The sequence below is a fragment of the Dendrobates tinctorius genome, unplaced genomic scaffold, assembly GCF_039654945.1.
Source record: "Dendrobates tinctorius isolate UK_male_01 unplaced genomic scaffold, ASM3965494v1 ptg000057l, whole genome shotgun sequence".
In the NCBI taxonomy this organism is placed as follows: Eukaryota; Metazoa; Chordata; class Amphibia; order Anura; family Dendrobatidae; genus Dendrobates; species Dendrobates tinctorius.
In genome coordinates this window covers 14,537,638-14,558,532 of record NW_027361725.1, presented here as the reverse complement: position 1 = coordinate 14,558,532, position 20,895 = coordinate 14,537,638, and the positions used below count along the sequence as shown (strand labels likewise).

The following is a 20,895-nucleotide window of genomic DNA, read 5'->3' as shown; positions in this document are numbered from 1 at the left end:
CCCCTCTATTCTTGATAACTAGCCTTGTTGAAGCTGACAGCCGAGGGTTACAGCCCCTAGCTGTGAGTTTTGGCTGGCTAGCAAAATTACAATGGAATCCACGTCGTTTTTTTTTTTTTTTTTAAAATTATTTATTTACAGCGCAGGAGCAACTGATGAATACTCCCATCCGCCGCTCCTGCTCTCACTGTAATTATTAGCATCAGGTGTCGGATGATGGATCAGTAGTCCCATCAGCTGACACCTGTGACTGGAGGTAAACTTTATACCTCCGATCACAGCTGAGCGCCCACGCGGTCCTTTGATTTCACCGCCGATCAGAAGATGTGTTTGCCGCGCTGTCATGCACATGACAGCATGGTAAATACTGGATGTTCGGGCCCCTCATTCATGTGAATGGGGTCCGAATACTGTTCTGTACGCAAACATTTTGTAACTGTTCGGCAGAATCCACAGGACCCGAACATCCAGGTGTCCGCCCATCTTTAGTAAAGACTGCACTGATGGCGGCTATAGAGACAGGTAACCCGTTCGGACATGTCCACAATCTGGTGACTTGCTAAACCAAGTGTGCGTCAAGACAAATCCCACGCCATAACACCATGATCTGTTGCGCACCTGCGCAGAACCTTCCCGAACCTCAAAGTCTGAAGTTTTGCCCTTGTGTGAGAGGTTCAGGTATTTTAGCGCCATCTGAAGACACGGAGGGGCTGGAGAGGTGACAGTTATAAGGATTTTAGGATTGTCTTTCATTCTTTTGTTGCAGTCCTTTTACTCAATCAGCACAAAATGGAAGTTCACCAAAAAAAACAACAAAAAAAAACACATTTCGGCAAATGATCTTTGCAAAATCTGACTAATTCAATTCCTCGCAGAACTTACTCTCTTATCTCTACAAGCAACGTTTAAGATTTCAGAATTGCAACAAAGTCACAAACGCATTCCAATGGGGAGTAAAAAGTGAAAAATCAGCTACGGACAAAAGTGCCATATCTAAACGTGCGCCTCATTTATCAAAGCAGAATACACATTTGGTGCAAACAACAGAAGTGCAGCCACAAGCAAATCAGACTTCAATTATTCCTCTCGTGATTTACTCGCCATAACTTTTACCAGCACATACTTACTTGTAAAGTTTCTGCACTTCTTTTTCTGTCCATTCCTCTTCACGGTTTATTGCTGTGAATGGATTAAGAGGCATCCACTTCTTCGATGATCTTACAGTTGAGCTATCCCTCTGTGGTTGACTTTGTTGATCACCTTGAGAATAGATATTGTTATTGACATTTTTGGTAGCCTTCGGTTTCTTTCGGCCTGCTGCCACTTTGTGGTCATTTTCCTCCTCGATACCTCTAGATTCAGTGCCCAAGATTCCTTGTGCATTGGGTTTAAACTTCTTTGAATTCTTATGAGAACTTATGGTGTTTCCTTGTAGTTTGTCAAAGTCATTTTCCAGTCCAGATAAACGTTCCCAGGAGGTTGCTGGATGATGTTGCCTTGAAGTTGGGGCAGGAGTGGGAGGTATAGCTCTTTTACTAAATCTAGGTAAACTTAGCTCCTTCCATGAGTTATTTCCCTCGTCCTCAGAAGACAAATTACTCAGTGGCTCCACCAAAAATGACATCTTTCCATTTTGTGACAGACTGGATTCTGATGACTTCTTTTGAGGACTTGCAGAAACAAGCAGATTTCCTTCATTATTTTCTGTCTGCGGCTCTTGACAAGAGGGAGATTGCTCTTGTCTTCTAGATGAGGCGGTGTCAGAAGGTCGTTGTCCTTTTCTATCACCAGATTGTCTAGAGTCTCTTCCCGTTGAAGCTTCCCGTTCTGAATCTTTAGATTCTGCTGGAGCAATACTTAGTTCGGTAGAATGGGCAGATTGCCTTCTTTCTGGGTCAGGTTCAGAAGGTGATTGTTTCTTTTGGGCACTGGTGCGTTGACTAGAAACCTTTCTAGATATTTTCTCGTCTTCCAAGCCAATCTGTTTTTGTGCAGTCTTCTGTTTCTGCTGAGTTTTGGCAATTTGCTTTGACTTGTTTCTGGTTGTCAGCTCCTGTTCTGAATCCGAAGAGTCCAGTGATCCAATGTTTTTTTGCATTTTTAGAGCATTAGCCGCTGGTCTGGGCATCTTTCTTGATATCTGTTCTTCTTCATAATCTTCAGATTCTACCAATACATTTTGTTTTCGTGTTGGACAAGATGGTAGTTTTAGTTTCTTTTGCACATTAGCAGCAGTTCTAGACACCTTTCCAGATACCTGCTTTTCTGAATCTTGAGATTCCAAACCATGTTTTTGCTTGTTTCGAGTATTTGCTGCTTGCCCAGACGGCTTACCCATTAATGGATTTTCTTCAGAATCTTGAGATTCTACCAAATTAACCTGCTTTTGTTTCTTTTGAGTATTAGTTGAGGCTTTACACTCCATTCTGGATCTTGGCTCTTCTTCTGAATCTTGAGAAACCAACAAACCGACTTGTTTTTTCTTATTTCGAGCATTGGCTCCTTGACTTCGCGCTTTTGTCCATATTAGCTCCTCTTCCGAATCTTGAGATTCTATCATAGTAATCTGTTTTTGTTGTTTCTTTAGAGCATTAGCAGCAGTTGTAGACTTCTTTACCAATTTAAATTCTTGAGAATCCAAACTATCTTCTTTCTTCTTCTTTTGACTATTTGCTGCTTGCTTGGATGCCTTTCTCAATATGAGCTCCTCTTCCGAATCTTCAGATTCTACCAAACCAATCTGTTTCTTTTCAGCATAAGAGTCAGTTCTACACTTCTTTCCAGTTACTGGCTCTTCTTCTGAATCTTGAGATTCCACCAAACCATGCTTTTGCTTTTTCAGAGTATGTGCCGCTTGCCTGGACGCCTTTCTCGATATTGGCTCACCTTCCGAATCTTGAGAGCCTAACATAATCTGGTTTTGTTGTTTCTTTAGAGCATTAGCGGAAATTGTAGATTTTCTTCCCGATTTCAGTACTTCATCAGAATCTTCAGATTTCAATAAACCAACTTTTCTCTTCTTCTTTTGAGCATTTGCTGTTTGCCTTGATGCCTTTCTCAATATGAGCTCCTCTTCCGAATCTTCTGATTCTACCAAACGAATCTGCTTTTTTTTAGCATTAGCGTCAGTTCTAGACTCCTTTCCAGTTACTGGCTCTTCTTCTGAATCTTGAGATTCCACCAAACCATGCTTTTGCTTTTTCAGAGTATCTGCCGCTTGCCTGGATGCTTTTCTCGATATTGGCTCGCCTTCCGAATCTTGAGAGCCTAACATAATCTGGTTTTGTGGTTTCTTTAGAGCATTAGCGGAAATTGTAGATTTTCTTCCCGATTTCACTACTTCATCAAAATCTTCACATTCCAATAAACCAACTTTTCTCTTCTTCTTTTGAGCATTTGCGGTTTGCCTTGATGCCTTTCTCAATATGAGCTCCTCTTCCGAATCTTCAGATACTAACAAATCGATCTGTTTTTTTTCAGCATTGGCAGTTCTGTACTGCTTTCCAGTGATCGGCTCTTCTTCTGAATTATGAGATTCCACCAAACCATGTTTTAGCTTTTTTCGAGTATTTGCCACATGCCTGGATGCCTTTCTCGATGTTGGCCCTTCTTCTGAATCTTGAGAGTCAACAAAACCAATTTGTTTTGGGTTCTTTTGAGCATTAATAGCAAATCTAGACTCATTGCTTGAGCCTGTCTCTTCTTCAGATTCTTGATATTCCAGCAAATTTCCCTGCTTTTGTATTACACAAAGTGACTGTTTTTGCTTCTTTTGAGGACCAACCCATTGAGTGAAGGTTTGTCCTGGCCCCAGCTCCTCTTCTGAATCCTCTGATTCCACAAAATCACTCCTCTTTGGGTTCCTGGAGTCCTTTCTTGGCTTGTCTTCCGAATCTGAAGATTCAAAATATCTTTGCGGCCGTTTCGAACGAGGGGGTTGTTTTCTGTGACCTACACTATGTGCTAATTGGGTCTTCCATGACTTATCCAGCTCCTTTGCATTACATTTTGCCATTGACTTTTTTTCAGCATCCTCAAACTCTGTGAAAAAAAACGCAGACATTGCTCGACGAGATGGCAGTTTTCTCAGCTCATGAGCAGATTTTTCTATCTTTGCGCTTGCTACTCTTCTCAAAACCGTCTCGTCTTCTGAATCTAGAGACTCTGCTACATCATTTTGTTTTCTAGGCTTATTACGCAATTCGGTTTCTTGGGATCTAGTCCTCATCTTGGATGCCTTTTCCGAAGAACCTTGCTTTTTAGACTGACTTTGTTCAACTGGCTCAGAAGGAGTTGGCTTCTTAAGTACACCTATTAGTATCTTTCTAGAATTGTTCCTGAAAATTTCTTGCTCGGAATCTTGAGATTCTGGAAATTCAGAGGCAGAACAAGATGAAGATTTTTTGTGATTACGTTCCAGTTTCTTGGTGTTCCTACCACGGTGTTGTCCGGAATCACTGGGTGACTGTGAAGGACAATTTGATGTCTTCTGATTTTGGGCCCCTTCTTCAGAGTTTTTTCCAGATTCGTCATCTTCCTTTGACTTCAATGAGGTGGTAGGAGTTTTCTGATGTGTAGAATGGGAATGTTGTCTGCTACCGAAGGTAGTGCTCAGTGGCTTTGAATTTTTCAGATACTTACTGGAGCTCGTAGCCAGAGTCTTACTAGCTTTTTTGGGGGGGATTATTTTCTGCTTTCTTTTAACAGACAAAGAGAACTTTTCCGCTGAGTGCTCTGCCACGACACCACCACCCTCGCCATTGTCCAGGTCAAAGGTCAAGTTTTTGATTGCTGATGGGTCTCTCCTTCTAGGACCTCTTTCTTTGCACTTTTCCACATCCAGTTCACTGTCCAACACACTGCTTTCTCCAGAAGTCTTTTTCAGACTATTATAATGGACTTTATTCTGTAAACACGTAGATATTATATCCCTCTTGGTTTGCATGGGCGTGAGCATCACTCTAAGTAACTTAAAAATAGCTTTATTATTAGATTGCTTTACTTTGTTAAACATAGGAGTCTTCAGACCGGTTTTGACTGCGGCCCTGAATTTGGGAGTCATTGAAACTAACTGGGGTCGAGCTGCTAAGAGAAAAGAAAAATAAATAAGTTGGTAAACGGCAAGATGTTTCACTCTGAAGCCCCTTATCATAAAACATTCCTCTGTTGGTCTTCCTGAAAACAGTAGTCAGTAGAAAAACAGTCGCACTCAAGTGTGGATTAATCTTGCAAAAAATCTTGAAGATTTTGTGAAATTTTTGGATTTTTATTTTATTTCAAATGCATCAAATAGTGTAACACCGCAGACAAAAGAAGTATCCAAAATGTGGGTATAATATCGTAATCCAGGATATGAGTATACTATGGTTACGTTTCGACCTACTAAGAGGCCTTTCTCAAACCATACTCAAGTAGTGTCAAGGAAAAGATTAATTAGAGCATTTTCAGAAGTCCCAAACAGGGGCTGATGGCATGGGAGCAGCCTGGACCTGCGGTGTTGTGCTGTGTCCAGGCTGCTCCCATGCCATCAGCCCCTGTTTGGGACTTCTGAAAATGCTCTAATTAATCTTTTCCTTGACACTACTTGAGTATGGTTTGAGAAAGGCCTCTTAGTAGGTCGAAACGTAACCATAGTATACTCATATCCTGGATTACGATATTATACCCACATTTTGGATACTTCTTTTGTCTGCGGTGTTACACTATTTGATGCATTTGAAATAAAATAAAAATCCAAAAATTTCACAAAATCTTCAAGATTTTTTGCAAGATTAATCCACACTTGAGTGCGACTGTTTTTCTACTGACTACTGTTTGTGGACCCTCCACGTACAGTCAGCACCTATCTCCTCCACAGCAAGAGTGCGCGTCTTTCTTCTTTTGCTCGGTCTTCCTGAAAACGACTGACTAAACCAACCACTCCCCCTGACTATAAGTTGCGATCATATGCAATCTGACACTGTCAGCGATGGCTAGATAGTGTCCACGACTATAGGGAAAGGGTAACCGTAATTTAACTGGAAATATGGGCATATTTCCAGGAGGAATAATAAAGGAAAGGAACTAATTTAGAAAACAGGATGCTCCAAAATTGTTATTTTATGAGGAAAGTCAGACAAACTGACAAGTCCGCTTTAGGCTATATGCACATGGTGCGGATTCTGCTGCAGATTCGCAGCGGATTTGGCCTTGCGTATATGCAGCAGAACTGCATATGATGTTCAGTACCATTGTAGCCTATGTAAAACAAAATCCGCAGTGCACATGCTGCGTTTTTTTCCACGCGGATTTGGTGCAGAATGAAAAAGCAGCATGTCAACTTCTTTTGGGCGCTTTTGGGGCAGTTTTCCACCTGCTCCATTCAAGAAATCCACAGGTGGAAAACCGCACAAAACATGCAATAAAACCGCACAAAAAATGAACTAAATCCGCAGGAAAAATGCAGGTCATTTGACCTGAGGATTTAGTAAATTCTGCGTGGAAAATTCCAAAGCAGAATACGCACCGTGTGCACATAGCCTTCACCACTTGGGAAATTTTGGCTTTTAGTTTTTTCCTCCACTTCTTCCAGGAGCCATATCTTTTTTATTTTTCTATTCACATAACCGAATGGGGGCTTGTTTTTTGCGAAACAAGTTGCATTTTTTAAAGAAACCATTCATTTTATCATGTGATGAACTTGAACGCAGGAACAATTATTCCAAGTGCGTTGAAATTTCCGCCAAAAAAGTGCAATTCCACAATATTTTTTTGCGTTTTTTCCCATTTGTTTTATTTACAAGGTTCCCTACACGGTAAAACTGAGCTGGCAATAATATTCTCTATGTCAGTAAAATTATGCAGATACCAAACCTTTCTTGTGTTTTTTTTTTTTAAATTTAATAATAATAAAAAAAACTTTCGTAAAAATTATAAGGAAAGGTTTTTTATTGTTTTTGTTGCCATTTTCTGAGACCCGGAACATTCTCTTTTTACAGGATTTGGGGCTGTGTGAACGCTTATTTTTTGCGCTTTGGGCTGATGCTTTTACTGATATCATTTTGGGGTAGATAGGATGCTTTGATCGCCTCCAGGGCTGTGGAGTCGGTAAGCCAAACCTGCGACTCCGACTCCTCAATTTCCCTTACACCGACTCCACGACTCCGTCTCCCACACATATTGCTTATATTTAAGTGAAAAATTTATTGTAGTACAATGTGAACCTCAGACATTTAATCATTTTTATGATCCAATAATCAAGATATTTAGATAGAACAGAATATATATTGGTGTACTACCTGGTTTTCATTCTTTTTGGTACAGATACGATATGGATAGACAGATATGGATAAATGGATATATAGATAGAGCAGATTTCTAATCTGCTTTTGCTATTGAAAACATTATCTATGAGCTCAAAAACCTTTCAGGTGATGCAGTTTTTTAAAAAGCTGATCTGCTTTTGCAGCTGAAAAACGTATCCTCAAAAAACACAGGAAAAACGCGGTGTGTGAATGTAGCCTTAGATCAGGAATATAACAGCCATTTATAGGACATTTCAAAACTTTCCCAAACTCCTATGAAAAAATATTCAGCACATCCTGCATTGAATTACTGTACCCAATTTATTATATATTTTAGGAGTCGGAGTCGGTCCATTTTATACCGACTCCAACTCCGACTCCACCAAAATGAGCACTGACTCCGACTCCACGACTCCGACTCCACAGCCCTGATCGCCTCTTACTGCAATTTTGCCGTGCTAAAAAATTAAATAAATAATGTAATTCTGGTGTTTTGATTTTTTTTTTTTTGTTCCACTGTTTAGCAACTGGATTAATTTACAGTACTTCATATATTTTTTTTTTTATAGATCGGACTTGTGTACGCAACAATACCAAATATGTGTATTTTTGATTTTTAATAGGGGCGATTTGATTGTGTTTATTTTTTAATTTCTTTATTTGTTCTTTTAATGAATTTAAATAGTCCCCTTAGGAGACTAGAAGATGCAATTGTCTCAATTGCTTTTGCAATCCCACATGATGTGTGGAGGCCTTATTATGAAAGGGTTAAAGGATTCGCCCAAAGCTGCTCAATTCTGAATAGGGGAGCGAGTGGCATCAGTGACATCCTGCCTACACGTGTGCACTATTCGCAGGTATTGTGCATGCGTCCTAATCATTTTGGCATTCACCTCTGGAAGTGAGTGGCGCTGGACAAACTCTTGGATAATAATCTAAGATGCATAGTTCTCGTCTTTCTTGCCAATCTCTCCCAGCTGCGCCCTCTTTTTATTCTCATCAGAAAACATGCGCGGTGACTGCGCGGAATAGTCTTCGCTCACCTCCTTGTGATGTTGTTTTGTTGAGGGTGGTCTTCTTTGATAGCGTTTTTGTAGTCAATTTCTTAACTGAAATTTTGCTGCGGACTCTTTCCTTTGAGAAAAGAATATTACATTAATGTAATCGCAGGAGTGCAGTAAGACGGCCACATAATACTGAACCAAGTGTAGAAGTCGGGGAGATTGTGGCCATTGTTCTGTGGATGATGGCAGCACATGATCTGCACCAGAGTAATACGAGTCCACCCAGTAATAATGAGAATCAGAGTGACCTCAATCTCCTTCGAGTGGAGGGGGAGCCTGCAATTAAGTACAACACATCCTACCGAGTCTACGCAGATCAGCCATGACACTAAAACTACCCGCCTAATTTTGTTGAGGACTCTCCAATTGCCCCCAACACATATTATGGTTTATTTCACACGTGTTTCTTTACTCCTTGTTTTCCTTCACACATTTGCTGACTTCAGTATGAATCTACAATGTGCACATTCCAATAAGAAAAAGGAAAGACAAGTGCATTAACAAGGGTGTCAAACTACAGAGAGCACCCTACAAGATCTGGTTCCAACACTTCAATAACTAGGACTAATCACTCGCTGCCCAATATCTAAACCGCTTTGCTTGACAGTTACCATTATATCCAATGATATACAGTCATATGTTAAAGTTTGGACACCCCTATTAATGTTAACCTTTTTTCTTTATAACAATTTTGGTTTTTGCAACAGCTATTTCAGTTTCTTATATCTAATAACTGATGGACTCAGTTATATTTCTGGATTCAAATGAGGTTTATTGTACTAACAGAAAATGTGCAATCTGCATTTGCACAAAATTTGACCGGTGCAAAAGTATGGGCACCCTTATCATTTTCTTGATTTGAACACTCCTAACTACTTTTTACTGACTTCCTGAAGCACTAAATTGGTTTTGTAACCTCATTGAGCTTTGAACTTCATAGCCAGGTGTATCAAATCATGAGAAAAGGTATTTAAGGTGGCCACTTGCAAGTAGTTCTCCTATTTGATTCTCCTATGAAGTGTGGCATCATGGGCTCCTCAAAACAACTCTCAAATGATCTGAAAACAAAGATTATTCAACATAGCTTTTCAGGGGAAGGATACAAAAAGTTGTCTCAGAGATTTAACCTGTCAGTTTCCATTGTGAGGAACATAGTAAGGAAATGGAAGAACACAGGTACAGTTCTTGTGAAGCCCAGAAGTGGCAGGCCAAGAAAAATATCAGAAAGGCAGAGAAGAAGAATGGTGAGAACAGTCAAGGACAATCCACAGACCACCTCCAAAGACCTGCAGCATCATCTTGCTGCAGATGGTGTCACTGTGCATCGGTCAACAATACAGCGCACTTTGCACAAGGAGAAGCTGTATGGGAGAGTGATGCGAAAGAAGCCGTTTCTGCAAGCACGCCACAAACAGAGGCGCCTGAGGTATGCAAAAGCACATTTGGACAAGCCAGTTACATTTTGGAAGAAGGTCCTGTGGACTGATGAAACAAAGATTGAGTTGTTTGGTTATACAAAAAGGCGTTATGCATGGAGGCTAAAAAACACAGCATTCCAAGAAAAACACTTGCTACCCACAGTTAAATTTGGTGGAGGTTCCATCTTGCTTTGGGGCTGTGTGGCCAATGCCGGCATCGGGAATCTTGTTAAAGTTGAGGGTTGCATGGATTCAACTCAGTATCAGCAGATTCTTGACAATAATGTGCAAGAATCAGTGACGAAGTTGAAGTTACGCAGGGGATGGATATTTCAGCAAGCCAATGATCCAAAACACCGCTCCAAATCTACTCAGGCATTCATGCAGAGGAACAATTACAATGTTCTGGAATGGCCATCCCAGTCCCCAGACCTGAATATCATTGAACATCTGTGGGATGATTTGAAGCGGGCTGTCCATGCTCGGCGACCATCAAACTTAACTGAACTGGAATTGTTTTGTAAACAGGAATGGTCACAAATACCTTCATCCAGGAACTCATTAATAGCTACAGGAAGCGACTAGAGGCTGTTATTTTTGCTAAAGAAGAATCTACAAAATATTATTGTCACTTTTATGTTGAGGTGCCCATACTTTTGCACCGGTCAAATTTTGTTTAAATGCAGATTGCACATTTTCTGTTAGTACAATAAACCTCATTTGAATCCAGAAATATAACTGAGTCCATCAGATATAAGAAACTGAAATAGCTGTTGCAAAAACCAAAATTGTTATAAAGAAAAAAGGTTAACATTAATAGGGGTGCCCAAACTTTAACATATGACTGTATGACGTGTCATTAGTAATCATGTTACTTTGGACATAAGACCCTTTATTCTCAGAAGGTACCACCCCAATTCTCCAAAGACGAGGAGTAACAATCCTCTCGAGAACTGCAGCACAGCTGCTATTGAAACGAATAGGACCAGAGTTGCAGTTCTTGACACGACCAGCCTGATCAACGTATATAGGAGCTTGTCTACTAGTCAGTCATTGAGAAATTCTACCCTCAATCCTCCACCTTGATAAGTGTTTTGCAAATTTTTGATGCTTTGGAAATGTGTACAAATTAGTTAAAACTTTTATAAGGAGTTTCTGTGATAGAAGGAATTACCCTGCTTCACTCCACAGCTCAGTATCGGGGAAGGGCGCCCAACCCTGTCTGGATGGAGACATGGTGTATTTTACTGGACAATAGTGGGGGCAGAGCATTACCAGTCCAAAAAAGAAAAAAAAAAATCTTAAAATCCAGTTAATTGCATGCAGTACTCACAAGTGAATGTGTCAACATATCTTTTCCCTCTCTGATGATACTTGTACTCAGATGACAATCGACCGATAACCGTTCCCCACACCAAAACTTCAGGACAGGCTTTATCTGACGACCGCAGCGGCTTGTTGTAGACGCACATGACATTTCTTTAAAACAAGTAAAACCTTTTATGGATATTTCATAATATATACACACACATATACATATATATATTAAAATGTTGTCTCTGTCCAAATATATATGGACCTAACTGTATATATATACAGTTAGGTCCATATATACATGTTAAGGAGCTGAAACTCCTAAACCCTTCATCCAATTTTAATGTGGATACCCTCAAATGAAATCTGAAAGTCTGATCTTCAACTGCATCTGAATTGTTTTGTTTAAAATTCATTGTGGTATTGTCTAGAACCCAAATTAGCAAAATGTTGTCTCTGTACAAATATATATATGGACCTAAGTGTGTGTGTGTGTGTGTGTGTGTGTGTGTGTGTGTGTGTGTGTGTGTGTATATATATACACACACACACACACACACACACACACACACACACACACACACACACACACACACACACACACAGCGGGTAAAATAGAAAATTGATGACGTGTTCAATACTTAAACAATTCTACTTTGAAAGATGTTACTGACATGAAATTCTCACCAGATGTCGGAAAGAAAGAACATATCTAATCCACACAAAGAAACCAAACCACAGATATCCATAAATCAAGGTGTGTGTAATAATGAGAAATGAAAAATAGAAAAAGTATTGAACACATGAAAAAAGAAGTGCAAAAAGCCATCAAAATGCATGACACCCACTGAAGTCTATCAGTAATTAGAAAGCCATCCTGCCACTTTGTGACACATAATATGCGCTAGTTCAACTGATGGCATGTAAAAAGGTGTCCCATTACCAAGGAGCCACGCAAGAAACCTCTCTTGATGGGTAAAACCAGTGAGCTGTGTCTAAACCTTTTCAACCTTATTGTTGGAAACCAAGTTGATGACATTTGTTAGAGAAGAATTTCTAAACTACTGAAGGCTCCAGTGAGAACTGTTGGGGCCATAATGTGCAAGTGGAAAGAACATAATTTTACCATAAACCTGCCGGTGCTCCCCGCAAGATTTCAGACAGAGGAGTGAAAAGAATTATCAGAAGAGTTGTCCAAGAGCCAAGGACCATCATTGGAGAGCTACATAAATACCCGGAATCTGCAGGTACAAATGTTTCAAAGAAAACGATAAGTAATGTCCTCAACCTCCATGGACTATATGCACGCTCATCACGCAAGGCTATTGCTGAACAAAGACCAAAATTTAACTTGTTGGATGCCATAATACACACCATGTTTGGAGGCTAAAAGGCACTGCATATCACCCCAAAAATAGCATACCAACAGTGAAGTTTGGCGGTGGGACTGTTATTCAGCATACAGCACTGGCAAACTTCACATGATTGAATGTAGGATGAATGGACAAATGTATTGAGACATTCTTAATGAAAATCTGCTGCCATCTACCAGGATGATGAAGATGAAACAAGGGTGGACATTTCAGCAAGACAATGATCCCAAACACAACCAAGAAAACTCTCAATTGGTTTCTGAGAAAGAAAATAAAGCTGCTAGAATGGCCCAGCCAACCACAGGACCTGAATCCAATAGAAAATGTATGAAAGGAACTAAAGCTCAGTTCATAGAAGGAGCCCAAGGGACCTTCAGGATGTGAAGAGAGTTAGTACAAAAGCCAAAAATCACACCTGAATAATGCCTGTGTCTAGTTTCTCCATACAGGAAGCTTCTTGAAGCTGTCATCACCAACAAAGAACTTGTGTACCAAGTATTAAATAAATATTTGTAAGCGTGTTCAATACTTTTTACCTTTGTCATTTCTCATTATTACACATAACAATTTATGAAGATCTATGGTGATTTCTTTGCCTGTATTGATTGGATGGGTTGACATTTGGTGAGAATTTCATGTCAGTAGAAATATATTTACTCAGAAAATTGGTGACGTGTTCACCAGCCAGGCTGTTTGGTGGCTGGATCTGTGTATTTCTAGGTTCCACTGATCTGCTTTGGGTATTGGTGATGACTGTGGCTAATCTACTGCAATGCTCAGGAAGGTAAAAAAAAGGTCAGAGAGTACACAAGATGTTGACCATCTGCTCCCAGCAAAGCAGCTGTGAGTAAATCAACTATTTGGTTAAGAATTGTGCACTAGGCCCAGTTCTTTGTTTAGTTAGTGGCCAGCCGGCCGAGAATTTATTTAGCTTCCTTTGCACTTTCTCGTTCTAAGGAACCAATAAACTTGTTGCAGCTAGTTGTACCAAACCTGCCTGGTGTGAACTGTGCCTTGTAGAAGAGTGCCTGAAGCTCCCGTCTAGCCCAGGAAACTGCGGTCCTATGAGGGAATTCTCTAATCCTGTCACATGTGGTGGAGAATGCGGGCACAAAAATCTATCAACTTGTATGTCATCAAGTTCACTGCACTTGCAAAGTCAAACACTGCAGACATGGAGGGCATTGTTAAACAGCTGATACCGACTGATGTGTGGATGCAGAGAACAGTTGACAACCAGCAACAGACTAATCATTTGCTCAAAATGCCTGCTGGAGCTGATAAAGATGATGGCAGAAAAACCTCTAGTGTAAGCAAAACCTGTGTATGCTCAGAATAGAGTGCGAGCATCACTGGAAACAACTACACCAGAGCATGATATGAAAGTGTTCAAGATTTTTGAAAGAGCTGCAGAAAGAGAGGACTGCTGGGGGGATACCCTGGCAGTATACTTTGCCTTAAGCAAGCATGATGCCAGACAATACCCACCAAAACATGGACATGGCAGCCAGGCCATTAAAGTCAGTTGGCCCTAGAAGGCCTTTGTATGGCATGGCCATTGTTAGCTGGCACTGTCTGGGATGGGTTCATGTGGCTACCAATTGTCCACTGATGGATGAGCCTATGGAGTGTGGTAGTGGGTGAAAAAAGTCATTGCTCGCTGGTCCTGGCTACTCAAGCTTGACATCTCATGAAGTCAGAGTGGTAAAAGCTTTAATGAATGACATGATTGTGGGTTTTGACCTTTTGTTTTGCCAACTCTGGGAAATGCTACAAATGTGTTGAACAAATGCAAACATTTCAGTTGTTGACCCTATACCCTTGAGTGAGCATAGAATCATAGAATTGGAAGGGACCTCCTGGGCCATGTGGTCCAACCCCCTGCCCAAAGCAGGATTCGCTAAATCATCCCAGTCAGATGTCTGTGCAGCCTCTGTTTGAAGACTTCCAGTGAAGGAGAACTCACCACTTCTCGTGGCAGCCTGTTCCACTCATTGATCACTAACTGTCAAAAAGTTTTTTCTGATATCTAATCTGTGTCTCCTCCCATTCAGTTTCATCCCATTGCTTCTAGTCTTTCCTTGTGCAAATGAGAATAAAGTTGATCCTTCTACAATGTGACAGCCCTTGAGATATTTGTAGACAGCTATTAAGTTTCCTCTCAGTCTCCTCTTTTGCAAGCTAAACATTCCCAAATCCTGCAACCTTTCCTCATAAGACAGGGTTTGCAGACCGGTCACCATTCTAGTCGCTCTTTTCTGAACTTGCTCCAGTTTGTTGATGTCTTTTTGAAAACGTACAAGCAGTACGGGTAACCATGAGTAAACACAAGAGCTTTCCCTTAGAGGTTTTAGCAGATGTTGATGAAGTCCAGTCTCAAATTGGTCTACCTGACTTGTAAATCTGCAAGGGTAACTTTGTGACAGCCCATCTACAGAACCCAATGTAAACCCATGCACAAGAAATGGTAAAAAGTAACAAAAAAGTGATGTTCCTGGTAAAGGAACAATTAAAGCAAGTCCAGGAAAGTCAGGGCTGAGTTTGCAATATAGCTGCTAAAATAAGGGACTTCAGCCCCGGTGACAGGGTCTTTTGTCTGTGTTCCCACACACAGTGGGAGTGTTCTGGCTAAATGGCAAGGAACATATTAAATTGTAGCAGAGGTAAATTACAGGGTAGATCAGCCAGTGAATCGCAAGCTCTAGCAAAGTCGTCATGAGGTTCCAATAAGACCCTGGAAGAAGTGGGAGCTGATGGGAGCCATCTATAATATTTGTAAAGTTGATTGTATTTCTAGTGTCTTGGAGGTAAAAATGCTCAGACAGGAGCTCAGGAGTACAGAACACTAGGGATGTGCTTTATGAGCTCTAGATCGTACAAACAGGATAAAATATAGTAGCTTACGCCCAGTTTGTTTGCTTGTTGGGCAATATAGATGTTTTGACCAGGGTCTATGGTTTAGGAGCCAAGAGTGTTCTGCCCCCGAGGCTCAAACAGGAAGAAAGATATGTTACAGAACCACGGGGGAAAGTGTGTGATGTGTACATTTCCCCACAGGTTCCTGTCTTATACTGAATAAATAAACCAGGCAGGGATCTGTGTATGTACCTGCTCTATCGAGTCACTCCAGGTGTTACAATAACTACTTAAGTATCTCCAATGCTCAAATATGGTATAAAAGAGCAGCGCATCCACAAGCGGAGAACTGCCAAGAATAAATCAATTGTTTGTCAGGAGCTGTGCGCACTAGGTCCAGCTTTGGCGAGTCAGGACTACCTGTTTAGTTAGTGGTTAGTTGGCTTAGGATTTCTTTTGCTGTTGTACGGAAACAATAAAACGGTTTTCGGTCAGTGGTACCAATTCTGCTTGGTGTGAACTGTGCGTTTAAGTGCTTGAAGAGTCCATCTAGCTCAGGAGATGGCGATTTCACCATCAATCACTAGGTGGAAATTGTGTCGTTCTTACCACAAATTACCATAATGGTTTGTCTGGTGGATGGCCTCCTGCAATGTACAGCAGTGCTCCAACAGCCGGGATAGGTGTTACCACTGATCCGGCTGTTTAAAACCTCATTTTAAATAATGCCAAAGAGACACAGCCATTTCACGGGAATAGTGCTTTAAAGCGTTATTCTCATCCACAATCTCCCAGCTTTCTACTTGCTGAATGCTGACCATGCCGTTGGTCCAGACTGTCACTATCATGACCTGAATTGTGTGTTTCCCCATGCAGTGTTGCCAGAATCTGGCCAATATCTGATCAGTGCTTTCAAACTTTAAAGCCATGTGCTTCCAAGCATTGTGCTCTTTCCCTAGGAGACAGGCCACTTTCTATACACTGCAGCGGTGGTCGGGAACTTCAGAAACAAATCATGAACTATAGAATTAAAGTTCCCTTCACTCTAGACCATGGGTCCTCAAACTACGGCCCGCGGGCCACATGCGGCCCGCGAAGGACTTTTATCCGGCCCCGGCCGACATTAAACTGCACTGATTACAGGGTTGACGGGCCCTGTTATCGCGGGCGGGACGAGGCGCCGAGGAAAGGCGTTGAGCAGCCCTCAGTATGCAGCAGAGACCACACAGCCGACGTGATTATCATCACGTCACGCCGCCTGTGCTGGAAGAAGATGGAGATGAGCGGGCGCCTCTTCAGAGCAGCAGGGGACATTGGTGAGTACTGTTTTTTTCTTTTTAACTCCGGGTCCTATTGGGGACCTGTGCTGCATAATGGGGACCTGTGCTAAGTATTGGGGACATTTATCTGCCTTTTGGGGACCTGTGCTACCTGTTGGGGACCTGTGCTGCCTATTGGGGACCTGTACCTGCCTATTGGGGACCTGTGCTGCCTATTGGGGACCGTGTGCTACCTATTGGGGACATTTACCTGCCTATTAGGGACCTGTGCTGCCTATTGGGGACCTGTACCTGCCTATTGGGGACCTGTACCTGCCTATTGGGGAACTGTGCTGCCTATTGGGGACCGTGTGCTACCTATTGGGGACATTTACCTGCCTATTAGGGACCTGTGCTGCCTATTGGGGACCTGTGCTACCTACTGGGGACATTTACCTGCCTTATTGGTGACCTGTGCTACCTTTTGGGGACCTGTGCTACCTATTGGGGACCTGTACCTGCCTATTGAGGACCTGTGCTACCTATTGGGGACCTGTGCTGCCTATTGGGGACCTGTACCTACCTATTGGGGACCGAGTGCTGCCTATTGGGGACCGAGTGCTGCCTATTGGGGACCGTGTGCTACCTATTGGGGACTGTGCTACCTATTGGGGACCGATCAGGCCGCATTGATGGGCACTGATCAGGCCGCATTGATGGGCACTGATCAGGCCGCATTGATGGGCACTGATCAGGCCGCATTGATGGGCACTGATCAGGCCGCATTGATGGGCACTGATCAGGCCGCATTGATGGGCACTGATCAGGCCGCATTGATGGGCACTGATCAGGCCGCATTGATGGGCACTGATCAGGCCGCATTGATGGGCACTGATCAGGCCGCATTGATGGGCACTGATCAGGCCGCATTGATGGGCACTGATCAGGCCGCATTGATGGGCACTGATCAGGCCGCATTGATGGGCACTGATCAGGCCGCATTGATGGGCACTGATCAGGCCGCATTGATGGGCACTGATCAGGCCGCATTGATGGGCACTGATCAGGCCGCATTGATGGGCACTGATCAGGCCGCATTGATGGGCACTGATCAGGCCGCATTGATGGGCACTGATCAGGCTGCATTGATGGGCACTGATCAGGCTGCATTGATGGGCACTGATCAGGCTGCATTGATGGGCACTGATCAGGCTGCATTGATGGGCACTGATCAGGCTGCAATGATGGGCAGTGCAGTCTGTATGTCTCTGTGTGGGAAATTTTATTGCTGGTATATTGTATTTGTAGCGCTGTATATATGTTGGTATTTTACTATTAGCAATTTTGAATCCCTAGGAAACAATGATATCAAGAAAGAGAAAAAATTGACTCGAAGTGTAGAATATTCGAAGAGCCCAAAAAATCGGTAAGTTTGATGATTTAACTACTTCTTCATTTTTAATATTGTATTTGTTCCTATTTTGTTTTATTATTTCTAAATAAGATATGTGCAGTGTGCATATGAATTTGGTCCTAATTTTTTTAAACTATATTCCGGCCCTCCAATGGTCCAAGGGACCGTGATCTGGCCCCCTGTTTAAAAAGTTTGAGGACCCCTGCTCTAGACAATGGAGAAGATTATTAATAAGTGGTAAAATGCAAAGTTGCTTGTTTTCATAAGCATTTTGCAATATTACTAATTGATCAAAATGAGACAATCCCTTTAAAAATGACAAATATTTAAATACAAAACATCACATTTAAGGGGAGTTAAAGGGGTTGGCCACTATTAACAAAGTTGTGCTAACCAACATAACTTTGGTGTAATTTGCAATATGCTGCGCAACAGCTTTAAGCAGTTCAGAAAAGCATTTTTTTTAAGTTTTTTTTCCGTGAAGCATTCTGAAAATGGCATTTCCTTGGGTCTCGTGTGTCATCATCCAGAGATTTAGAAAAAAAAAAAAAAAAAAAAGAGGCATGATTTCATTTGGTAGCACGCCTTCGCTGGTAATGACCATCCCCTTTACCATAGTACATACCGCTGAGCCTTGTGATGTCTGCGGGGTTACGCCACGTTTCTGCTATGGAGGTTTGGGCCTCCAGGTTGGAGGGAGCGCTCTCTTCCTTTTCTACTAACTTTATGGGCTTTCTGCTGGCCACCTTCCTCTTCGGAGCTCCCCAGTCATGGTCAGAGTCAGAGATGGTGACCGCCAGGCTTCTCATTGTGTTTTGATTCTTTGCATTACTGTTGGCAGATTTAAGTTTCTTCTTTTGTGCCCGGTTCCTGGTGTACAATTTTATAAAAACATTTTTTGTTAAATTTAAGCTTACACGAGTCTCTCATATTCACACTTCCTTCACAATTTGCTCTTTATATAGATCTCGAGTGCTACATCCCATTACATTTTCGCATTTATTGGGACACATCATAGTCCCGATGTGCACAGTCCATGGACGCACTGTATGCAGGGCTAGCAACTGCTATATAGGCCGGTCTGGCAGAGGCCACACTGGTTTGGTCCATATGGCTCCACGCTCCACCACTTACTCTGCGAAGCAACAGGCTGCCAGAGGCTGAACAATAAAGGAGACGTCAGGCGGCAAGATGACACTTCATTGAGCCATCTGAGCTCAACAAAAGACAGCTGGGTCGTGTCTAGAATGGAGTTTCTTCTAAAAGGAAGGAATCAAAAGCAGTGCATGGCTACACAGGTAACTAAGAGTGATGAACTGCAGGATGAGGCTGTATACAGAGGGGATAAAAGGAATGATGCATTGTTAAATAAAGCCGATAAAGAAGGTGCTAAGTGAAGCCATATACTGCAGTATGTGGGCTGTGTATACATGAGAGAAGTGATAGGGTATGTCAGTACTGGAAGCTTTGGACATAGCTCCGCCTTAAGCGCTGCCGGCTTTTGTACGCACGGTGATTCCGCATGTGTTAATTGAACACATGTGAAATCACCGCATCCTATACATAGACTGATATAAATAGGCATGCTTTGGTCTATAAAGAGGCACCGCATGTGCGATACGCAGGTCTGCCACCTGTGTCTTTGAACGCATAGTGGAGATGGGATTTCATAAAATCCCCCCCACTATGCTGTAACATCTGTATGCAGCGGACTGGACGCAGCGTCCAATCTGCAGCAAATTCTGAAAGTGGAAACAAACCCATATACTGCAGTATGCAGGCTGTGCATAAGGGGCTGAGAGGATTGATGCTTTGCTGGATGGGGTTGTGTATAGGAGACTGAAAGGAGCTATAATGCAGGATGGGGCTGTGTATAGGAGGAGCCCTGAAAGAGATATGATGCAGGATGGGGCTGTGTATAGGATTCTGAAAGGAGATATAATGCAGGTTGGGTTGTCTATAGGAGGCTGAAAGAGGTATGGTGCAGGATGAAGTTGTATATTGGAGTCTGAAAGGAGAGATATAATGCAGGATGGAGCTGTATATAGGCTGAAATATGGAAATGGAGAAGTTGGCAAAGTTCACACATCGGCTGCTGCAATTCACTCCTGTGGTTTCCAGCTGCTTCAGCACCCACCCTATTCCCCTGATTTGGCTCCCTCAGACTATCACCTATTCCCACAGATGAAAAAGCACCTTGGTGGAAGGTGGAATTGCAGCCATTGCAACAGCCGATGTGTGAACTTTGCCAACTTCTCCATTTCCAGATTTCAGCCTTGCGACCCAACTTTAAAATGCTGTAACAGAAACAAAAAAAATCAAAATAAATCCAGATTGCTCATGAGACCATTCAGCTAACTAAATAACATATTGCATTGCAAAACAAGACCATGCAAAAAAGATTTCATGGGTGGGCCTCTAAGTTTTCAGGCGCCCCTCGTATATCCAGGCATATGAAAATAAGGTGAGAGATCCAAAAATATACATAAAGTGCTTGTGCAGAGAGTAAATGGGCTTGATCAATCACAAGTATTCAGGTCATAACACCTTGTTGGGAATGCCAAGGTCAAAAGATAAGTACTCCATGAATACCTTAAGTATGTGCAGTGAGTCCCTTGGATGCGACACCTCGACACACGCTTCTCCTATACTTTAGGAGTCGGACCATTTTATACAGACTTCAACGCCACCAAAATGAACACAGACTTCAACTCCACAGCCCTGGTTTGGCATATGTAACATGTGCTTTCAAATGCCAGGACTGAATTTCAGTTCCTGTGTGGCCCTCACTGTAAGAACAATGCAGCTGATCAGTGGGAGTCCGACACCCATCTAATATTGAAGACCAATCCTAAGGTTAGGTCATCAATATTTACGCCCTGGACAAACCGTTAAAACATAAATGATTAACTTG

At 42.1% G+C, this 20,895-nt stretch overlaps 1 protein-coding gene across 7 annotated transcripts in view; it reads right to left on the bottom strand.

The window, feature by feature from the left end:
* MIS18BP1 (MIS18 binding protein 1) overlaps nucleotides 1-20,895 on the bottom strand; it is a 126,739-nt gene that overhangs the window by 12,072 nt on the left and 93,772 nt on the right. For 6 of the 7 annotated variants that reach the window (XM_073577767.1, XM_073577768.1, XM_073577773.1 and 3 more), the window contains 4 exons: nucleotides 18,607-18,851; nucleotides 11,099-11,244; nucleotides 8,327-8,417; nucleotides 1,128-5,085 (listed from right to left, as the gene is read on the bottom strand). In XM_073577767.1, the coding sequence (XP_073433868.1) occupies nucleotides 1,128-5,085; nucleotides 8,327-8,417; nucleotides 11,099-11,244; nucleotides 18,607-18,851 (4,440 nt within the window). The remainder of the gene's footprint in view (nucleotides 1-1,127; nucleotides 5,086-8,326; nucleotides 8,418-11,098; nucleotides 11,245-18,606; nucleotides 18,852-20,895) is intronic. The other variant, XM_073577769.1, reaches the window with a different exon arrangement.